Genomic DNA, 19,725 nt, shown 5'->3' with positions numbered 1-19,725 from the left:
CAGTGGTCCATCCAGACTTCTGGATGCTGACTTTGGGTAAAATCCTCTAGCCTGGACAATCTTTCAGTTCACTTCCTCAGTCTGCAGAATTCATGGATCTTTTCAATGTTACCCAAACCAAGAAGGGACTTCATTATTGATTCTAACAAGAGGAAAATTCCTTCTTGCTGCAAAGACTGAAGTATCCACACTCCAAATTAACACAATTACACAAAAGCACCTTAACAGTTTACTTACTCTGGAGACTCTTGAGAAAACCAAGTTCAGCTTTAAATTTCACACACCACAATTTTTACTTCCTCTGCTGACAAATTTGCTCTGTTTGTTGAATAATATGGTTCAACCCAATGGGTCTTTTCAGAGGGAAACACAAATGAGACCAACCAATGCTTCCAGTACCAGAAAAAAACCAATCAGGAATGGGAATTTCACAGCCTGGCCTCTCAAAGTTGCCCCCACTGAGCACAAGGTTTACAATCATTCTCCAAATGAAGTTATGTAGTTAAAGTTAAATTAGGTAATGAGGGTTCTTAGATATTTCTAACAATAATAAATCAGCTACCCTACTACAGATGAATATGCAAAAAAGTGGTTTTCAACAACACTTTATTGAAGCACTTCAAAATTATCACAATGATACATGTTGCCTTTAACAGAATAAAACCTGTCATGTCATAATTAAAAGGCACTAATCCTGGCACAAAGGTCTACTTACCCACCTTCCACTGGGAGGGAAATAAAAACATCAAGTATTTCACTTCTCCTTTTACAGAGTATGTGCAAAAGCCCCTGTGAGTGCCATTCTGTGTTTGCCATTGGAGTGACACATGGAGAAAGCCCCTGTTTCACCAAGACATGCTGAACATCAGCAGCTGCAGCCCTCAAGCAGCAGAGCCCTCTCTCAAGGGTCATGCTCTGGTGAGACAAGTTCTGCACTCACATTTTGGGAACTAAAGCCCTGAAGCTCAGGCACTCACTCACATTATTTCTCCTTTAACATGATTCACTGTCCATGTCACCTTAGAAACACAGCACAATGTCCTGTTCTGCAGCCCTTTTGGGGATCCACACTGTCAGGTCAGTGCAGGAGCAAGGCAGGGGAGCATGTGGGCATGCGGGGGGAGCACAGTTCCTGCACAAAGCAAACCAGGACGTGCCACTGCACAGCCACAAACGACAAGGTAAACCTCAGGGACTTCAAAGCTTGATAATCCTGCTAAGCCATGCCTCAGGTTATTACAGATCCCTGCACAGCACTCCTAGATTCAACAGACAGACTGTTTAAGGCATTTTCTTTGGCCTTTACTTCTACCAGAAAGTGGAGATTATGCAGTTTGATATGTCAGCACCCAAAATCTTTCCAACCTGTTTCCATCAAGACGCAAAGGGAAAACATAAATCATTGAGGAACTGGATTCTTGGTTCCACAGATGATGGAACAGCTCCCCATTTGTGCATCTTTCCTGTTGCCAGGTGGTGGGACGGAGCTGCTCTGTGCAGCTGCCCCTGGGTGATGGGAGCTCCCCTGCTCTGTAACTGCACTCTAAGGAACCACCACCCACACTGAAGCTGGAGGACAGGGACACTCCAAGGAAACTCTGCTGCAGAGCTGTGGGGGCAAGCACAACCACTGCTCATCTCATCTCTGCTGCTTCAGGAGCACTTGCACTGAACAGAGCCACCATCAAGGGTTGATTTAAACCCTGAGAGCTGATTAAACCCCAGGACAGCAGAGTGCCCACACCCCACCAGGTCACAGAGGCAGGACTGCTGTCCAGCTCCCAGCTATTCACCACCACACAGTGTCTGCCTTTTCACAAGAGCTGCTTTTCTTAACATGCCAACAGTCAAGGCCTGCATCAGGGGAGTTTCAGGAGTATGTGACATAAGTATGACTAAATTGATGTCAAATGCAATAATTTATGAAACTAAAATGCATCCTCAAAAGCAACTTTTGTGAAGAGAATGGGAAATTTAATCAGCCTCTTTTTAGGGTCCATGCTCCCTACAGAGCCTGAGACAAGTAATCCTGGTAAGATTACATTTCTAGAACACAGCTGCAGCACCCAAGTTCAGCAAACACCACTGCCAACGCCTGTGCTGGGCTCCACACCTTTATCAGGCCAGAAAAGATTTCATCTTGGACATAAAGTGCCAGATGAGTACTGTTTTCAGTCCCAGGCTGAGAAGGTGTTGAGAAGGAAACAATTCCCCCCCTTTTCAAAGAAAAGGTACCTGGCAAGTTACTCAAGGCCAGAAACAGAACAAGTGCAGCCACTCTGAGGGCTCCTTCCTGCCACAGCAGTGCCACAACAGCTGTGAAACCCAGCTGGGGCATTTGGGGAGTATTGCAAATGTACCTTTCAGAGCACACACATATGGGGGTTCCTGTGTCTCTCCCTGCTATTTACTCCTAGAAACAGAAAGTGGTACTGAGATACCACATCAAGCAAAGAGCTGTGGGGTAGTTCATACCACAGCTGATTTACTGAATGACTGGTGCTGCTATCACACCAGCCAGGCTGACAAGGCTTAGTGCACTAACACTGTTTTCACATTTGTGTCTGGAGACCTTTTACTTTGATTATGAACTGCAGGGAGCTTGTTTTGCATGCAGGAAGCTCCCAGACATATGCACAGGATCTTTAACAGGTCACTAGTCCTTCCCACCAGCTGAGTTACACATGAAGGATGCTCTAAGACCTGCACTCAGGACTAAAAACTAACCTGACACAGCTCAGGAAGTCTGAAAGCTTACATGGAGACAAGCCTGAAATAAGACATCCAATTTCTTACCATTAATTGGAAGATGCTGACAGACACTCCTATTAATTAATCAGTGTCCTAAGAGAAATTAATACAACAAAAACCTTCGGGAAGAACAGTCAGTGAAACTTCAGATTAAAATCACAGCAAAGATTTTGTTCAAGACCTCAGTCAACAAAAGCCTCACTTTCCACTGAGATAAGAATCCTTCTGCTTTAAATTGGCAGTGAATGATCAGGCACTGCAAGATCTGACACTTGTGTAAAAAACAAAGGTTTTACTCTAGGCTCAACACAAGAACCAAGCTTGCAGACACATGCATTTCTTTCTGTCCTGAAAACTGAGCTCCAGAAGGCTGCCCCTGCTTCAGACCCTGCAGCTGACCAGTGCTTTTCACACACATAAAAAAGCCCTGCAATCTGCTCAGACTGACTATCTGAGCTTGCTCAGGTAAGGTGAGCAAGCCCCAGGCCTCAAAGGTATTTTTGTGAGCATTTCACTGGAATAGTTGAACCACAGAATATAAATCAGCTCAGGTATTTACCAATCCTTTCTTCCCCCACTGGAATCTTTGGCAGAGGAGACAAACATCCCATTGTGTTTTTCCATGATTTCAGCCACACCAACTCAAGTCAGGCAGTTAAGTGTCAATACAACCCTCAAAACATAAGTTTATTGAATAAAGCTGAAGAGCAGTAAACCAACATATGCATCCACCTAAATAAAAAAAAATCACGTATTTACAAAGTTCAGTAATTGTATAAGTTGTTCACATGCAGAGAGTAATGCACAGGTTAACAATTGGTAGTGTTTGGATGCCATAAATGCTGAAAGCAGTGAAGTAGATAAACACCAAACACATCAAGTTTAGCTATAGGCCAGTTAACTAAACAGTGACCTGGTCCCCCACAAAGATTCACACATTCTAGTTTAGTTTCCTCATGATAGGCACAAGCAAGTTTGCTAAATAAAAGTAACTGTAGCAGTTCTGCTGAACTCGGGACTACAGCAGCAAGTTAATACACCCTCTCGTCTACAGCACCAGAGTATGGATTAATTGAAACCATGCTTCAGAGAACTGAAAGGGGCCAGAAAGGTAAAATGTAACTTCAGACTGAAGGCAGGCAGCGTGTAGTGTCTGTGCAGCGGTGCCAGAGCTGGGACAGGACAGTAAGGCCGTGGCAGGCTGCATTAACACTGGCTCTCAGAACGGAGGGGACAAGGCTGCTCCCAGCCCGGGGCTCCCAGGGATGCAAACCACGTGAGGTGAGGAGTCACACACAGTGTGAGGCAACACAAGCAGCTGCACATGGATCTGCACACACCAGGAGCTACACTGACACTGCTGGATGAACAAACCAGTCTCAACAAGGCTGTCCCTTTAAATATGCTGAAGTCACTGAGAAAGTAAAGCTACAGAAACGTTACAGTCTTGAGTTTATACACACTTCCCTAAGCTGCAGGAGCTAGTCAAGAGACAGGATCAATTCATTGGCTCTCTTGTGCTTTGACACAGCAAAACATTTCATTGCATGTGACAGGCTTTGCACGTGGTTACATCGAGAAAGCAGGCGGGTCTAGAGTTGTCACAATAGCCCAGGTATTCCATAGCACCAGGTGAAACTGTGCCCAGCCATTCCAGGAGCAGGAGAGACACTGACAATTACACACAGATTGTGCTAAAGGTCAACAACTGCCTCGATACAAGAGCATCAGTAATTTGGGTGTCATGCAGCTGCTCAGAATGCATGTTCTGGTTTCAGAGAGAGACCACGAGTATCTGGAGATAGAAAAATGTATTTGAACACAGCCTGATGTTCCTAGTGATTTGTTTTCATGCTGGAATACTCCAATTTTTGAAAGTTTGACAGAACAGTCCATTCCCATCCCCCACATAAATGTTAAACAGAAGCAACAGAATGATTTTAAACAGATGACTTTCCTAATTCATCACGAGAGTTTTCCTTTTCAAGTGACAGGATCTCAGCTGCAGATTAACAATGCTGATCTATGCCTTGTGCTCCCCTCTGCAAAGTTTCCATTTCTCTGCTTACATACACACATCACATGCATCTGTGAGATCAATCAGTATCCCACAATTCACGCTTAAATGTTTTCTAACTACTGTATGTGGCATCTTACAGAATCTTAATGCTGTCAAGCATCAGCATCTTCAAGCCACTAAACACTAGAAATAAAACACTTGCTGAAAATCATATAAAAACCTGGCCCTGAAAAACCAGAACAGAGTGTACCATCGTAGTTAACATGGTAGAGATATTTCTTTAAAAAGCCCCCCCCACAACCCTCCCACCACAGATGGTTGTAAAATAAATATTTGTGCTGACTTTATCATGACAACTCTAGTTGTTTTGTGACAGAATAGGAATACAAGTCTTCAGCAGTGCACATGAGAAATGAACCGTGAAAAGGCAGATTCTTGATACAGGATTTTGGGGTAGTATCTCATTATGGAGGGAAGTGGACAATTGAGATTATGGCCAACTGGTACTGGAGATTCCAGGAAGACTTCAGCTTCTTCTAGATTTTGAATGCTGAATAAGCCACTGAAGCGTGATATCTACAGGGAGAGAGAAGAGAAGTTCCACATTCAAGTGTCTGTATTGGTATAAGTGGCAAGGCTTTGGTATTCCAGTGTCCCAAAAATGGGACAGGAATATCCCAGCCCTTCTCTAGAGGGTGGCCCAGGGCAGATGAACACAATGATTTTCTGGATGTTTGCTGTCCATGCTTTGATCCTGTAACTGTTCAGCATCCTTTAGGTAACAATGGCAGGCACTGCCCCACACATCCTGCTTCCTCAGTTCAGTCCATTTCTAGGAATAAAATATTCCTTCATGGGACACTTCACTGTGGCTCCAATAATTAATTTTAGATCAGCACTGCTCTATTCAGCCAGCCTGCAGCTCCTGCTCAGATGAGAACCAAGCTGGTTTAGCCCTGTGGTACAAGGCATCGTGCTCCTCCCTGCCTGGAAGAGGCTCTCCTAAGGAAGGCAAAGGCCCTGCCTTTCCCTTGTTTAAAGTCTTGTGTGGATCTCCACACAAGGGAGTCTCTGCTTCCATCCAGCATGTCTGAACATTCAACTGATGCTAAGGTGACAGAGGCTTCTTGGAAGCCACAACTGCTCCACAGACTATTCCATTTTCCTAGAAAGAAGCTTCTTCCCCTATAAAGCCATCCTGGTATCCTTTAGAGCTTCTCCTGGGGGCATCACGCTGAAGCTTCCTCATCAGCAAACTCCTGTTACCCAGGCAATGCACCAGGGTTAATCCCATGGCAGCCATAGAAGGCATCAGGAAAAGGGTGGAAAGTGTTGTTAATTCTGTTTTCACTCAGCTGAGATTACTCAGTTTACTCACAAAGCTTATGGCAAATACCAGAGATTACAGGGCATGGCTTCTGCTTTGCACTCCAGTAGTTCTGAAGCATATGATGTCTGTGCCAGAAAAAGGCACTCTCTGGCTGCAGGGGACTGGCAGATGCCACAACACAAACTGCTCTGATAACACAGCAAGGGAAGGTGATTATTTCAAGGGAAATAATCTTGGGAAATAAACTTGAGACAAAACTTGCTGCAAGTACTTGGCATCCTGACCAAGTGAGGCAGAGGTGAGAGCACCTGACAGAAGTAAAAAATCATTCAGGCCAAGCCAATGGACTAGTCAGCTCTTTCCTGCACACTGACTGAAGAAAGGAGCAGATTTCACAGGGACTGGCATTTTTGGTAACTACAACCCCTAAAACTTTAACACCAGTCAGGCCTCCTCACTGCCATCAGGAGTTATACTGAATTTAATCCATGCACTCACACACTGGTCTTTGATTTGTTCCTGGTTTCCTGAAGACAAGAAATTTGTGTTTAAGAACTTTAAATCCCCCCAGTCCATCCTCTGACAGCACTTCATAATTCTCAGTGGTTTGGGTTAATAGTTACCTATATTATCTTTCTCTTTGCAAGAAATTGAGTAGCAGCAGATTTCTCTGTCCTGAATAGCAGCAAGATTCCTAGGAAAGAGAGAACATGTCAGCACACATTTCACTGACACAAGGGATCTTACTGACAATCTGAGCTGCTGCTCCTCCCCTTCCCCACACAACTTGTTCTGTACAGTATTCAGTTACCTGCTGTTGTTGGGTTTTCCACTCATAAATGTGAGCTTCCTGATCTAATAACAGCCCTATGTACATGAATTTATTGAGTAAGAGAAATGTTTCTTAGCAAGGGTTAGACTTACATCTTTTCAATTAGCTGTTTCTCATCCAAAGCATTAGGAAGGTCTCTCTTATTTCCAAGTACTAGAACCTGAAATCCAGAGAAGGAAATGGTTGTGGCTTTGCTTAAAAAAAAACCCAAACAAACAGACAAAAACCCCAACCAAAACCAGAAAACCAACAAACTTTAGGGGAGTCTCATGAGCAGTCTGCATCTGCCTATTACATGTAATGGAATGAGATATCACAGTTAAACCAGATCAAGAAAGAAGAGTGACATAGTCACAGGGAAAGAGGGGGTACAAATCAACTGTTCTGTGCAAAGAGCAAGCAAGAGAATACATCAGCTGATAAATCTGAGAATATTTGCAGCATACTCATTGAGATTCCCCAAACTTACTCTACACTTCTGTACTACACTGTGGTTAACCTTTAGTCAATGGCACAAACTCATACTGTGGAATCCTCTAAACTACTGCTTCAATTGTATTTATTATGTTTTGTGAGCACTGAGTGAAATAAGACCACTGAAGGTCAAAACTTGGTTTAAGGCACTAGGGGCAGGCACTGGCCATGCTTATACTGACCAGTAAAGTTGGGCCTTATAATTCAGAGTTCAAGGCAGATTTCAGAGTTGCTCAAGTGATGCACATTCCTCAGAGACATTTAATGGTGTTTAAGGTGATGTTACTTACAGGGATTCCTTGTAACTGGGGCTTATCTAGAAGATTGTGCAGCTCATTCCGAGAGGCTTCTATTTTGTCACGATCTGCAGCATCTACCATGTAGCTTTAAAGAGAATTTCAGGTTAGGTCAGTGACACTGAGCTCCTACAGAAACATCACTCTTTTTTTTTTTTCCCTTTACACTGCCAGGTTTGGGCACATTCAACAAGGCTTTCAAAAAAGCCAGGACTTCTGAGCAAAGAATTTAGTTCTTTAAAAAAAGTTCTCTAAGACCAGAGCAGAAGGAAGATGCTTTGAGTTAGCACTGCCACCCAGTTCAGACAGGGAGGAGTTAGTACTCCAGATCAGACACTGATAAAATAACCCATCCTGAGCCCTGAACTGAAGGGTGAACAAGGTCAGTGTGGTTGCAGTGCAGGTTCAGAACCACAAGGAGAACTACAGAGTGAGGCATGCAGTGTTAGGGAGGCTCCCAGAGAAGAGAAGGCCGTGTGAAGGAAGCAGAGTTGAAGGAAGGACACTTACACAATAGCATTAACTCCTCTGCAATATCGCTCCCACATGCTCCGGAATCGGGGCTGCCCTCCTATATCCCAAATCTTAAGGCAAGGGGAGAAAGACAATTAGCCATGCACTGTGTTTAAACATGTCAAGCAAAGACAAGACAAGAAATCACTACAGTTTTTCCTTTCTCCTTAGGCAGCTGCTTGACCCCTCCCATGTTTAAACAGGAATAATCCCTTGCACAGCCGCTCAGAGCTTAGGGCCCAGCAGCAGGAGGTGCAAACCGGAGCACCTTGCACCAGATGTAAGAACATCCTGTGTATGAAGGTTACATACTGAGCTACACAAGAAAACACAATGTATTCACTTAAAAACCCTTCCCTAAGCAAACTGATGAGCAGGAAAGCAGCATCTCTGGGCCTCAAACACTCAGATCTAAGCCAGACAGCATTATCACAACAGTGCTTTAACTAGTCCATGAACCTGGGAATCACACACAGATTCTCATTTCAGAAACTCCATAAATAAACATAAATGTCTTCTTAAGCTACTCGACAGATTTAGCTGAGCCTCTTCAGTGTTCTATATTTGTCTCAAGGCTGGAAGCAAAACAGAGCAAACACGTAAATTTCAAACCAGAACCTAAAGGAAACAGTCAACAATGGCAACATACCTTTATTGTAACATTACCCTTTGTAACTTTCCTCATGTTGAAGCCCACAGTAGGAATCATATCTTCACTGAATTGACCTGACTGGAAAAAGGAAAAAAAGGGAAAGTTAAATTTAGTGCTTATCTGACACAACTGGTTACATAGTAAAATATCACAAGCTTTTTCTAACCATTCACCTTCCAACTGAAGGTTTTACGGCCAAGAAGTCGCGGATGTTAAATCCATGTGTACTGGAGCTTGTGTGAAGTCAGACAACTCGTTTCTTACAAGCACTGAAATCGTTTCTCAAGCCTTGAGGCAGCCAGGGGAGCAAAGTCACCTGGGAAAGAGCTTTGCACAGCTTAAAAGATGGACAGCCAGGGCAAGGGGAGAAGGAGCCATTCACCTCCTTCTGCTGGAGCCAAGGCCTGCCCGTCAGGATCTCCCACTTACCTGGGAGCTAGAAATTTCCAGAAGGGCTCCCTCTGATGCAAGCTGCTCTCTGGCCAGCCTTTGCAGCAATAAATCACTCCTGTGGAGGAAGCCTCCAACCCACAGGTATGGGGTGACTCCCTGAGGAGTGTGAAAGGCTGCAAAGTGGAAGGACGGGCTGGGTCAGCTTCCTGCCAGGCCAGTGTCCAACATGTGCAGCAGTGGCAAATGCAGCTCCAGAGGATCTGAGCTTGTTTCCAACATCCCTCCCAGCTGGGACAGAACTGCTGCAAACAGCACTGCACTGGAGAGCTTCTCCAGTGGCAGATGTTTGACTGTCTGTAACACTTCCATCTGCAGCAGCTTGAGAGCCAAGTTCCCAGCTATCTCCTGCAGCCATAACAAGAGTTTCTAACGCTACTACAGATTTCTCCCTTGGCTGTTTGGCAGAAGGTGAATCAGCCACAGTGGCCATTATGAAGCTCACTACATCCATTATGTGTAATAGAACCAGACAGTCAAGCACATTTGGAAAAATTAGGGTTGATCCCAAAGCATTCAGTTGTTCAATTAGGGTTTGGTATCACAGCAGCAAAGTCTGCATCTCGCCCCTGCCACTGGCCAGAGAAGTTCCCTGGGGTTCAAAGCCTTTTGGGATCTCTGAAGCAGGCACACCACCCAGAGTTAGGGCCTGACTGCCCTCAAGCTGCACGGAGCAGCTGAGCCTGAGCATAAGCCTGAGCTGGCCACGAAGGGCAGCAGCTCCTGGCTTGTATCAGGAACAGTGTGGGCAGCAGGAGCAGGGCTGCACGAGGAGCCTGGGTCAGACCCTGCAGCACTGCTTCAGAAGCCACTCTACCCCTTCTGGCAGCGTGGGTGCCCAATGGGAATGCCAGTCCAGGAAATGCCCATTCCTGCCTGAAATGCCAGGGCCTGAGCTGCCCAGAGTGACCAGCACAGCTCAGAGCCCATGGTCAGCTGTGCTGCCACGCCTGGGGCAGCTCAGTTCAGCTCCTCAAACCCATCTTGCCTCTGAAGGGTCACTTGCCAGTTGCTCAAGCACCACAGCATTCCTGCCTCCACATTCCTACCTCCACAGTCACACCCCACACCCACAGCTCCTATCCCAGCGTCTCCCAAGCACTCCCTGAGCCTCCATCTCTGTGCTGCTGAGCCTTACCCCAGATGCTGCCAACTATTCCCACTCAGATCCTTCCAGATCCTTCTCTCGAGAGCTGTTCTTATCAATAGGAACACATTCCAGGAACCTCCTGGACTCATCACCTCCCTGCTGGGTTTATTTCCAGCAGACATGTGGGAAGCTGAGGTGCCCTATGAGAACAAGGCCTAGCCACACTGAGACTTCTCCAGGCAGCTTAAGGAGGATTTTGGTGCCTCTTCATCCTGGGCTGGGTGGTCTAGAAGATATCTGGCAGATATCCACCGGGATATCTGCCTTGTTGGCCTGATTCCCACCCATAAACCACCTTATCGTGATCCTCATCAAGCTCTAGGCTGCCCAAACCCTCCCTGCCCATCCCTGTGAGGGTTTACAGCCCTCCCTTGCAGCACTCCCTGTGCCAGTCATCCCACTAATTGCAGTACCCATTTCATGTTCTCCCACTGCTCTTTCAGGACCCAGATTCCTGCAGATTGGAGCAGCACTTCATTTGCCACATCTTTAATGTAATGTTGAAATTACTGTGACCCACCACAGGGAAACTTTTACGGAATCTTCAGGAAAGCTGCTGCATCTGATTCCTTCCCAAGTGCTCACTACCCACGCTGCACATCCCCTAACTTGTTTTGACTTGCTTAAAACCTCAAACCCTTAAACCTGCAGTCGCTCAGTTGAGTTTCAGCTGTTCTCTGCTTTGCAGAGGGATGATCCAGAGCTGATGAACACATGGGTCAGCTCAGGTCTTCATTTGAAAGACGTTCCCCTGACATGAGTGTGGGTGTTCCTCTGCTCACTGGATCCAAAGAAAGCTATTGGAAGTCCCCTTCTCTTCTAAGACAGGTCAAAAATTGGTTAAAACTATTGTAAAGGATTTTAGCAGCAGACAGTGATCTCCTTTGATGGATTCTGCTACCACATTCAACTGCCTTGGCCCAGAAACTGTTCTCTACACTCAGAATTTAGAGGGCTTTTGTTTACTACCTCCTCAGAGGAAAAAAGCCAGGAATTCAGCTTCAACTCAGAGCATTCATATGCAAAAACCACTCGAAGAGCAGCACAAAAGGAACATACTTTTACTAGCAGTCACTTGGTTTGAATCAGCCTCTCCTCCCAGAGCAAAGTACTCGGTGCTATGCCTGTGTGCTCACAAGAAGATGCTTTCTCCTTCTAAAGCACCAGCTTTAAAACAAGTTTGATATGCACAGCAATATTTTCAATTCCCGATGGGAAAGCCTTTGGCTGTTGTCACACACAGCAGTGCTGCTCCAACACTCCTCAAGGACAGCAGCCTTGATTTCAGCCCTGGAGCCCACCCCAGCAGGCAGACCCTGAGCTCCCTGCAGGCTCCTGGAAGGGCAGGAGCTGTCCCAGCAGGGATTCTGCTGGAAGCCTCAGCCCCGAGGTCTCACAGACCACGCAGCACCAGCACAAACCGAAGGTCACCAAACAAAGTTAATTCCAAGCCTGTGGGAGATAAGGGCCAGGGAGACTAAACAGAGCCGATTTCAGAGGCCACACGCACAAAGAGCCCCCAGAACTAATCCTTCAGCCTCCTGGTTGGAGAGATGCTCCCCTCAAAGCTCCTGGAGAACCCAAACATGAGATTTTAGTGCAGCGTGAACCCACTTGCCCGGACGAGTACTTATTATTCAGAGCAGCAAAAGTGCATCCAGACTGAACTAAGGGACTTTATTCCATGCATCAGTTTGGGTTCAGCTCACCTTGTATCCGTGGCAGCACTAAATCACAGACTGCAGCATTTCTGAACAAGCCAGCTACAGGTACAGCTCATTTCCCAGAGGAAAACTTTGGACAAGTGACAACTTGTCATCCCCTGACATTCCAGAAGTGTATAAAGGATGCAAGTTTAGTCTCTTTTATAATTTAATTAATATTACAACAACCTTATTAAACCTACCATTTCCAGTTGTCTTGAGTCAAACCATAAACCAAACAAAACACATTTGGGTTTCTTCATCTGCCTCTCCAAAACCATAAGCTACAGCCAGAAACTCAAATTCCAGGCAGTTATGGAATAATAGAGTGGTTTCACTTGGGAGGAACCTCAAAGCCCATCCAGTTCCACCCCCTGCCATGGGCAGGGGCACCTTCCACTACCCCAGATTGCTCCAAGCCCTGTCCAGCCTGGCCTTGGACAGCTCTGGGGGCTGTCAGCCCCCTAAGCAGCTTGATTCTGATTCCACAGCCTGCACAAGGACATTGTTTGTATCATCAGAGAAGGTCAGGGCAGCCTTTAGTTTGCATCTCATAAAGCTGACATGATTCACTACTGTGAATTATGGGACCAATTTCTTCATAGGAACTTTGCTATCACACAGGAAAGATTGTTTTATCTTTAATCATAATACTTTACATCCAGCTAGATGAGATCACAAAGAAGCTTTACCAAGTAGGAGACAACACCACTGGAGTATGGAATCCAGCCAGGACACTCCCAATCCACCTGAACCAGAATATTACACTAAACCCTGCTGCTCATTCCTAAAAATTTCTTTCTTTTCGCACTAAGAAAAAATGCTGCATGTCTCCAAAATGTCTTCTTAAAAAAATTATTTAAAAAGCAGTGCAATTTTAGCATTATATCAAGCTACCCCTACACTAAGCCTCCTCTGCAACACTCATAGCCTCAACCAAGCAGTGCCTCATAAATGGACAAATCAACTTTCTACAGTCCAGCTTCCTTCTTTAGGAAATGCTTCAGCTTTCCAGCCACTTGTGATCATGATCAGAAGCCTGAACTCCAGGCTAGAAACTTCAATCCCTGAAAGGCTTCCCAACAGCACTTCCAGGAATGATTCCAAAACCGAAACAGTGGTATATGACAAGAAAAGGCATTTTTATTTCCCCGGCCCTGAGTTTAATTGAATATTTAACAGGACATGGACTGCTTAGCAAATACCTACCATAAAGAAGGCATATGTCTGTCTAGAAGGCAGTCAAGTAAGAGCTCAGGACATTTCATGTTTCTGATAGTCAAGAAAAATGTCCTTATCCAGATGTTACCACTTAAAGCTCTGCCATTGCTTACAAAGTGCTCTACAGGAACTCAGTACCAAGATGGAAAAAGGAGATTCTGATTTCAGTCACCTGTTTTAGCCCATCTAGGGTACAGCCAGCAGGACCTCAAAGAAAGGGTCTGAGTCACCTCCTAGGAGCTTTATTAGCTAATGAAGTGATGCAATGCATTTCAAGAGACTTCTGCCATTAAGAAACACTTCAAATATTATCAGCCTTCTCCCTTAGCCATGGTGTGTATGAAGTGACAACACACGGGATTTATGGCCTACCTGGGTGGTTCAAAAGGCATTAAAACAGCAGAGGAGCTCTTTGGAGCAATATTTTTCTGCACTTCTCTGGTGTGACTTCAAGTCAAAGTTACTTCTAACAGTCATGAGAACAGAAGGAAGTTGCAGGCTCCCAGCTGGCCAAACGAATCTTTCCTTGAGAGGCACTTCAGGAATTGCCTCTCTCTAGAAACCACAGTCTCATTCCAACACTTGCCAGATATTCCAAAGTTAAAAAACCAACCACACTAATTCAGGCTCTGACACAAATCCTAAAGAGGGACCTTATTTACCCTGTCACCACAAACAGGTTGAGTTTAGCTCTTTGAGCCTGATAACTGTATCAGAAAAGTCCAACTTCTCCCACTCCTCCAGATCTCTGCTCACTGACTATCAGGCTAATGAGCTTCAGTGCCAAACACCTGGAGCAAGGATCAGCCTACCAGGCGTCGGGAAATACTTCTACAGAAACACCAGTGCATGCCACTCTTCCATGCAATAGGCTGCAGGGGTGCCCCGTTGTCCCCAGCTGCAGGGGTGCCCCATTGTCCCCCAGCTGCAGGGGTGCCCCGTTGTCCCCTGGCTGCAGGGGTGCCCCATTGTCCCCCGGCTGCAGGGGTGGGTGCCCCGCTGTCCCCCGGCTGCAGGGGTGGGTGCCCCGTTGTCCCCAGCTGCAGGGGTGGGTGCCCCGTTGTTCCCGGCTGCAGGGGTGGGTGCCCCGCTGTCCCCCGGCTGCAGGGGTGGGTGCCCCGTTGTTCCCCGGCTGCAGGGGTGCCCCGCTGTCCCCCAGCTGCAGGGGTGGGTGCCCCGTTGTTCCCCGGCTGCAGGGGTGCCCCGTTGTCCCCGGCTGCAGGGGTGGGTGTCCCGTTGTCCCCAGCTGCAGGGGTGCCCCATTGTCCCCGGCTGCAGGGGTGGGTGCCCCGTTGTCCCCCAGCTGCAGGGGTGCCCCGTTGTCCCCAGCTGCAGGGGTGCCCCGTTGTCCCCCGGCTGCAGGGGTGGGTGCCCCGCTGTCCCCCGGCTGCAGGGGTGGGTGCCCCATTGTCCCCTGGCTGCAGGGGTGCCCCATTGTCCCAGCTGCAGGGGTGCCCCGTTGTGCCCCGGCTGCAGGGGTGCCCCGTTGTCCCCCAGCTGCAGGGGTGCCCCGTTGTCCCCCAGCTGCAGGGGTGCCCCGTTGTCCCCCGGCTGCAGGGGTGCCCCGTTGTCCCCCGGCTGCAGGCCTGCAGGGCTGTGGGCAGGCTCAACTTACTTGAGTCGTGTTTCAGTGGCCTCACACGGCCCCAGCAGCCCCTTGTGCTCCCCTCAGCAGCACAGCCGTGGCTCTCAGCTCCAGCTGCCAGGCTGAGGGAAGGAGGGAATGGCCAGGAGCTGCAAACACCACCAGATCCTGCAGAGGCTGTAAATAATGGGCATTTCCAGGGCTCGGCTTGGGAGCCGACAATTCCACATGCGATCCCGGGATGACGTGCAGTTTCTCTGAAGAAGGGCCACAGGCCATCCACATTATTGAAATTAGGACCAGGAAGAAATGATATCCTCCCTTGTGAGCAAGTTTACTCACACACATGGAAAACTTATGCTTAATATCTAATTAGAGACAGTGACTAATGCAGAGCCTTAGAAAAGCAGAAGCTGCATTAGCTGAATCCAGCTCTAACGAGATTTCACTGCTAACATTGGGTTTTAAACCTCCTCATCAAACTGAACGCAGGAGGGTTGGTTGGGGTTAGAAGGGACATTCAAGCCCATCCAATGCCACCCCTGCCATAGCAGGAACACTTTCCACTATCCCAGGCTGCTCCAAGCCGCCCTTGGATGCTTCCAGGGATGCAGGGGCAGCCACAGCTGCTCTGGACACCTGTGCCAGGGCCTGCCCACCCTGACAGGGAAGGATTTATCCCTAATATCTAATCTAACCTCTCCATCTCTCAGTTCAAATCCATTCCCTCTTGTCCTCTCTCCAGGCCTTTGTTTAGCCTGATAACAAATCAAGTGTTAGTTTACACTGGAGGAATAAATGTGATCAAAACCCACCACCAATCTAGAAAAGGATTATTCTAGACCTGGACTGTCTGCCTCTCCTGGCCTGTCCACTTCAGCAGCAGTCAGGCCTTGTACCAGCTTCCCTGTGTAACTGGTTGAGTTTTCCCTCTAGTTCCTGCTTGGATGGGCAGAGATTACATTAGACATTTATATTAGATTAAACTCGCTGTTGTCAGACTGGCAGCAGCCCTTTGTTGGGCAGCACACAACCTTCTGAGCCACACCAAGCTCCTGGTGTGCACTCCAGCCTTTAGAGCTGTCCTACAGGACATCTTGCTGTGTCATTCCTTTCATTTCAGTTTTGAGGAATCCCAACAGCCTCATCCACCCAAACCATTAACTGGCCTGCAGAGAGCAGTTGTTCTTTTTCTGCACTCATCCCCAGATGCAGACTCTGAACTGAAGTCAGTCAAGGAAGCAAATAAGAAAACAGCTCTGCAACTGCACTGTTCTAAAAAGTGATTTTGCACTGGAAACTGAAACTTATGCCATTATTTTGTTTAAACCAATAATACAGACCTGGGCAAATCCTTTCCCTCTGCTTTTTTGTGTAAAGACTCACCAAATTTCCTAATTAAAAACTTCATAAATGTGACCTGATGCTTCCAAACTAAACCAGCTAAGGAGGCTGTGTCAGCACGCCCAGCAGCTTCCTCCTTGCCCGGGGTTTTGCAAGGCTCCCTGAATGGCACTCACTCAGATAAATGCCTGGGTGTGATCCTAACATGTGGTTGAAACCTTGCAAGATTCAACCCCCGCACAGGAGGTTGGAAACAGACTCCAGCTTTACTTAGGGAAACTTCTCCCACTGGAGACAACTTAGATGGACTCAACTGATGTGCAGCTACTGCAGCTCTGACTGCTGCACACACCTGCACTGAGTTTCACAGGTTACTCCCCAAACTCGTGCTGCTGCTACTATACAGAAGCAAAGCATTTTTTTGTCAAGTGCCATCACCAGGAGGACTCCAGAGGATGAAAAGCCTCCCCAGAGCCCCCAGCTGCAGAAACACTCCAAGTAGTACCAGCTCAGCAGCCACAGACTGAGGCTGTACAACCCTCTCAGAGCTCAATTTCTACAAATCCAAGCCCAGATGTATTGGCAAAGTGTGAAAGAAAAGGCTCCTGGCATTCCTGGGTTACTCCAGCAACTTTTAGCTGACAACTAGTCAGAGAAGTTACCTTTCATGAAGTAACCCATTTTCCATGATCATCAGGAGCCCGCTGAGTGCTCACACCTGAGCTACACGAGGGCTTGGTTATGGTTTGCCAGGATGTTTGTCAGTGTGCAAGGATGATGCATAACTGCAAGAGAAGGAAAGTCCTTTTCCCAGCCACTAACTCATTCAACTAGCACTTAAATAAATACGTTCTTACAAGTATTCCATGGTGCTAAGGACACAGCCTCAAAAACCAAGAGACAAGCTGAAGGTGTGCTCACTTTAAAGCTGGAGACATCAGCTTTCTCATTCTAGGTGCACTGCACTCAGGTCACTCACACTCCCTAAAAAACCAAAAGACACCCTAGCTGTCGATTTTAGGAGCTGCCAAAGTCCAGCTTGTCTCCTGGAATGTTTTTCATCCCAGAAATCAGCAGAGCAGGGCACTGATGAAGCTGAACACGCCATTTAGGCAAAGCCACTCTTTATCTCGCTCAACAATGGAAAAGCTTCGTGTAGGAGTATTCCCACACCCTTCCTTTACCTGCTCCAGGCACATCACCAGATCAGCAGGCCCCAGTGCTGATGGGCTGCTGACGGGCTTGTGAGCTGTACTTCTTAGCTAAGTTACACCTTAGGAGAAATGAGATTATTTGATATGGGTTCCAACAATCGATAAGCAAATATTTGAGAGGAGAACCGTGAGTAGGTGCTAACACTTAAATGATTTAGGACTACCGAAAAGCAGTCAAAGGGAGGCGGCAGCTGAAGACACACAATGTTATCTCCACATCTGCTAACAGAGCCCCGCCACACCGACACCCTGACTGAAAGGCGCCTTCCGAGCCAGCTGCGGGCCGAGCCTGCTGCGGGATCGGTGGCCCCGCGGGTCCCCAAGGGTTTACGGAGGCCCGGCAGCCCCCGAGGCTCAGCCATCCCCCCCAGCGAGGGCTCACACGCTGCTCCCCGCGGCCCGGCCCGGCTCCATCCCCGCGGCCCGGCCCGGCCCGGCTCCATCCCCGCGGCCCGGCCCGGCCCGGCCCCCGCCCGCCCCGCTCACCGCGATGACGTTGACGAAGGTGGTCTTGCCCGAGTACTGCAGCCCCACCAGGGTCAGCTCCATCTCCTCCTTCCAGAAGAGCGAGCGGAACCAGTCGAGCAGCCGGGACAGCAGCGCCAGCATCGTGGCGGCGGGCGGGCGGGCCGGGGGCGCTGCGGGCCGGGCCGGGGACGCTGCGGGTCGGGCCGGGCGATGGCTCCGGCGGGCCGGGACGCTGCGGGCCGGGACGCTGCGGGCTGGGCTGTGCCGTGCCGAGCCGCGCTGGGCCGTGCCGGGCGCTGCTCTCGGCCGCTCCGGGACAGCCGCGCTCGTCCGGGCCCGGCTCCCCCCGCCGCCCTCACGTGACGCCGCGGTCACCCGGCCCCGCCGGCCCCGCCCCGCCCCGCAGCGCCCCCTGGCGGCCGGAGGACCCGAGGCGGGAGAGGGCGGGGCGGGACGGGGCCGCCATATTGGGTGTGGTGAGGAGGGTGTGTCACACCTGAGCCGCCATATTGGGTGTGGTGAAGAGAGGTGTGACACACCTGAGCCGCCATGGTGGGTGTGGTGAGGAGGGTGTGTCACACCTGAGCCGCCATGGTGGGTGTGGTGAGGAGGGTGTGTCACACCTGAGCCGCCATGTTGGGTGTGGTGAAGAGAAGTGTGTCACACCTGAGCAGCCATGTCAGGTGTGGTGAGGAGGGTGTGACACACCTGAGCTGCCATGTTGGGTGTGGTGAGGAGGGTGTGACACACCTGAGCCGCCATGGTGGGTGTGGTGAGGAGGCCTGTGTCACCCCAAGCCCGCCATGGAGTGGGGCAGGCAGTGGTGACACCCCTGACCCCACCATGGAGCAGGCTCTGCCCTCTCCATCAAAGGCTCCATTAGGTTGGGGAAGACCCCCACAGTCATCAAGTCCAACACCACCTTGTCACCACATCCACTCATTCCTCGGACACATCCAGGGATGAGGACTCCACCACCACCCTGGGCAGCCCCTTCCAACACCTGACCACCCTTTCCATGAAGAAATTCCTCTTGATGTCTAACCTGAGCGTCCCCTGGCACAGATTCTGTCTGTGTCCTCTTGTCCTGTGTCAACCCTCACCCTCATGTGCCATCCCTGCGGTGCTGTGAGGGCCCCTCATGGCCACCCACAAATCCAATCCCAGTTTGCAGAGGAATTAGGATTAAAAAATCTTCAACTGCAATATTCCCAGTTAGCCCAAGTATGTTTTAACCAAGTGAAATACAAAACCTTTTTGTGCCCACAGAACTTCCAAAACCAAAGGGACAAGCCACTTCACCTCATTATTCCCTGTTAACCTCACATAAACCACATGTTCTCCAGAAGTTTTTTGCATGGACTTTGTTAAACTGATTTTCTGCTTGAGCCAAATAAACTATAAGTAGTAGATAAATAGGTAACACTGACCAAACCACTCCATTAGGTGCATTTATAACTTAGTTGAGGTCACTTTAGTTTCCAGCCAGGAAGCACTTCCGAGTGGAGTTGAAGGAGTAGCATGCATTGCATGGACTTTTTGGGTGATTCACCAGGGTTCTTGTCACTGTAACTGGGGTTATTTCAATTCGCAGTCAAAGTAAGCCCAAATTCACAAATGTTGTGGCTCCAGCTCCCTGGGGAGTTACACAGTGGCTTGTGCACTGTGAGGCCAGGCAGAAACAAATGGAGAGGTAGCAGAAAAAAAATCACAAGGAACCTA

General features: G+C 48.4%; 1 protein-coding gene across 1 annotated transcript; it reads right to left on the bottom strand.

Annotated features, from left to right (window-relative positions):
* Nucleotides 1-589: 589 nt before the first annotated feature.
* Nucleotides 590-18,249, bottom strand: LOC118691579 (ADP-ribosylation factor-like protein 8B). The gene is made up of 7 exons (XM_036390844.2): nt 18,022-18,249; nt 8,866-8,946; nt 8,214-8,287; nt 7,698-7,791; nt 7,026-7,093; nt 6,725-6,795; nt 590-5,347 (listed from the first exon to the last, which is right to left on the bottom strand). Exons 1-7 carry the CDS (start codon nt 18,142-18,144, stop codon nt 5,298-5,300), a joined length of 561 nt encoding a protein of 186 aa, XP_036246737.1. The 5' UTR covers nt 18,145-18,249; the 3' UTR covers nt 590-5,297.
* Between the last annotated feature and the right edge of the window lie 1,476 nt (nt 18,250-19,725).

Source organism: Molothrus ater, chromosome 11 (genome assembly GCF_012460135.2).
Source record: "Molothrus ater isolate BHLD 08-10-18 breed brown headed cowbird chromosome 11, BPBGC_Mater_1.1, whole genome shotgun sequence".
Lineage (NCBI taxonomy): Eukaryota > Metazoa > Chordata > Aves > Passeriformes > Icteridae > Molothrus > Molothrus ater.
Note: the sequence above shows the minus strand (reverse complement) of the source record. Positions and strands in the feature narration are given on the sequence as shown.

Bases quoted from the DNA above. Each gene is read 5' to 3' on its own strand.
- LOC118691579 (XM_036390844.2), bottom strand. From the start codon at position 18,144: ATGCTGGCGCTGCTGTCCCGGCTGCTCGACTGGTTCCGCTCGCTCTTC. The intron at 8,947-18,021 runs GTGAGCGGGGCG...TCCTTTTTCCAG, and splicing joins CCTTCGTCAACGTCATCGCG to TCAGGTCAATTCAGTGAAGA. The intron at 5,348-6,724 runs GTAACTATTAAC...CTCTCCCTGTAG, and splicing joins CAAAGAGAAAGATAATATAG to ATATCACGCTTCAGTGGCTT.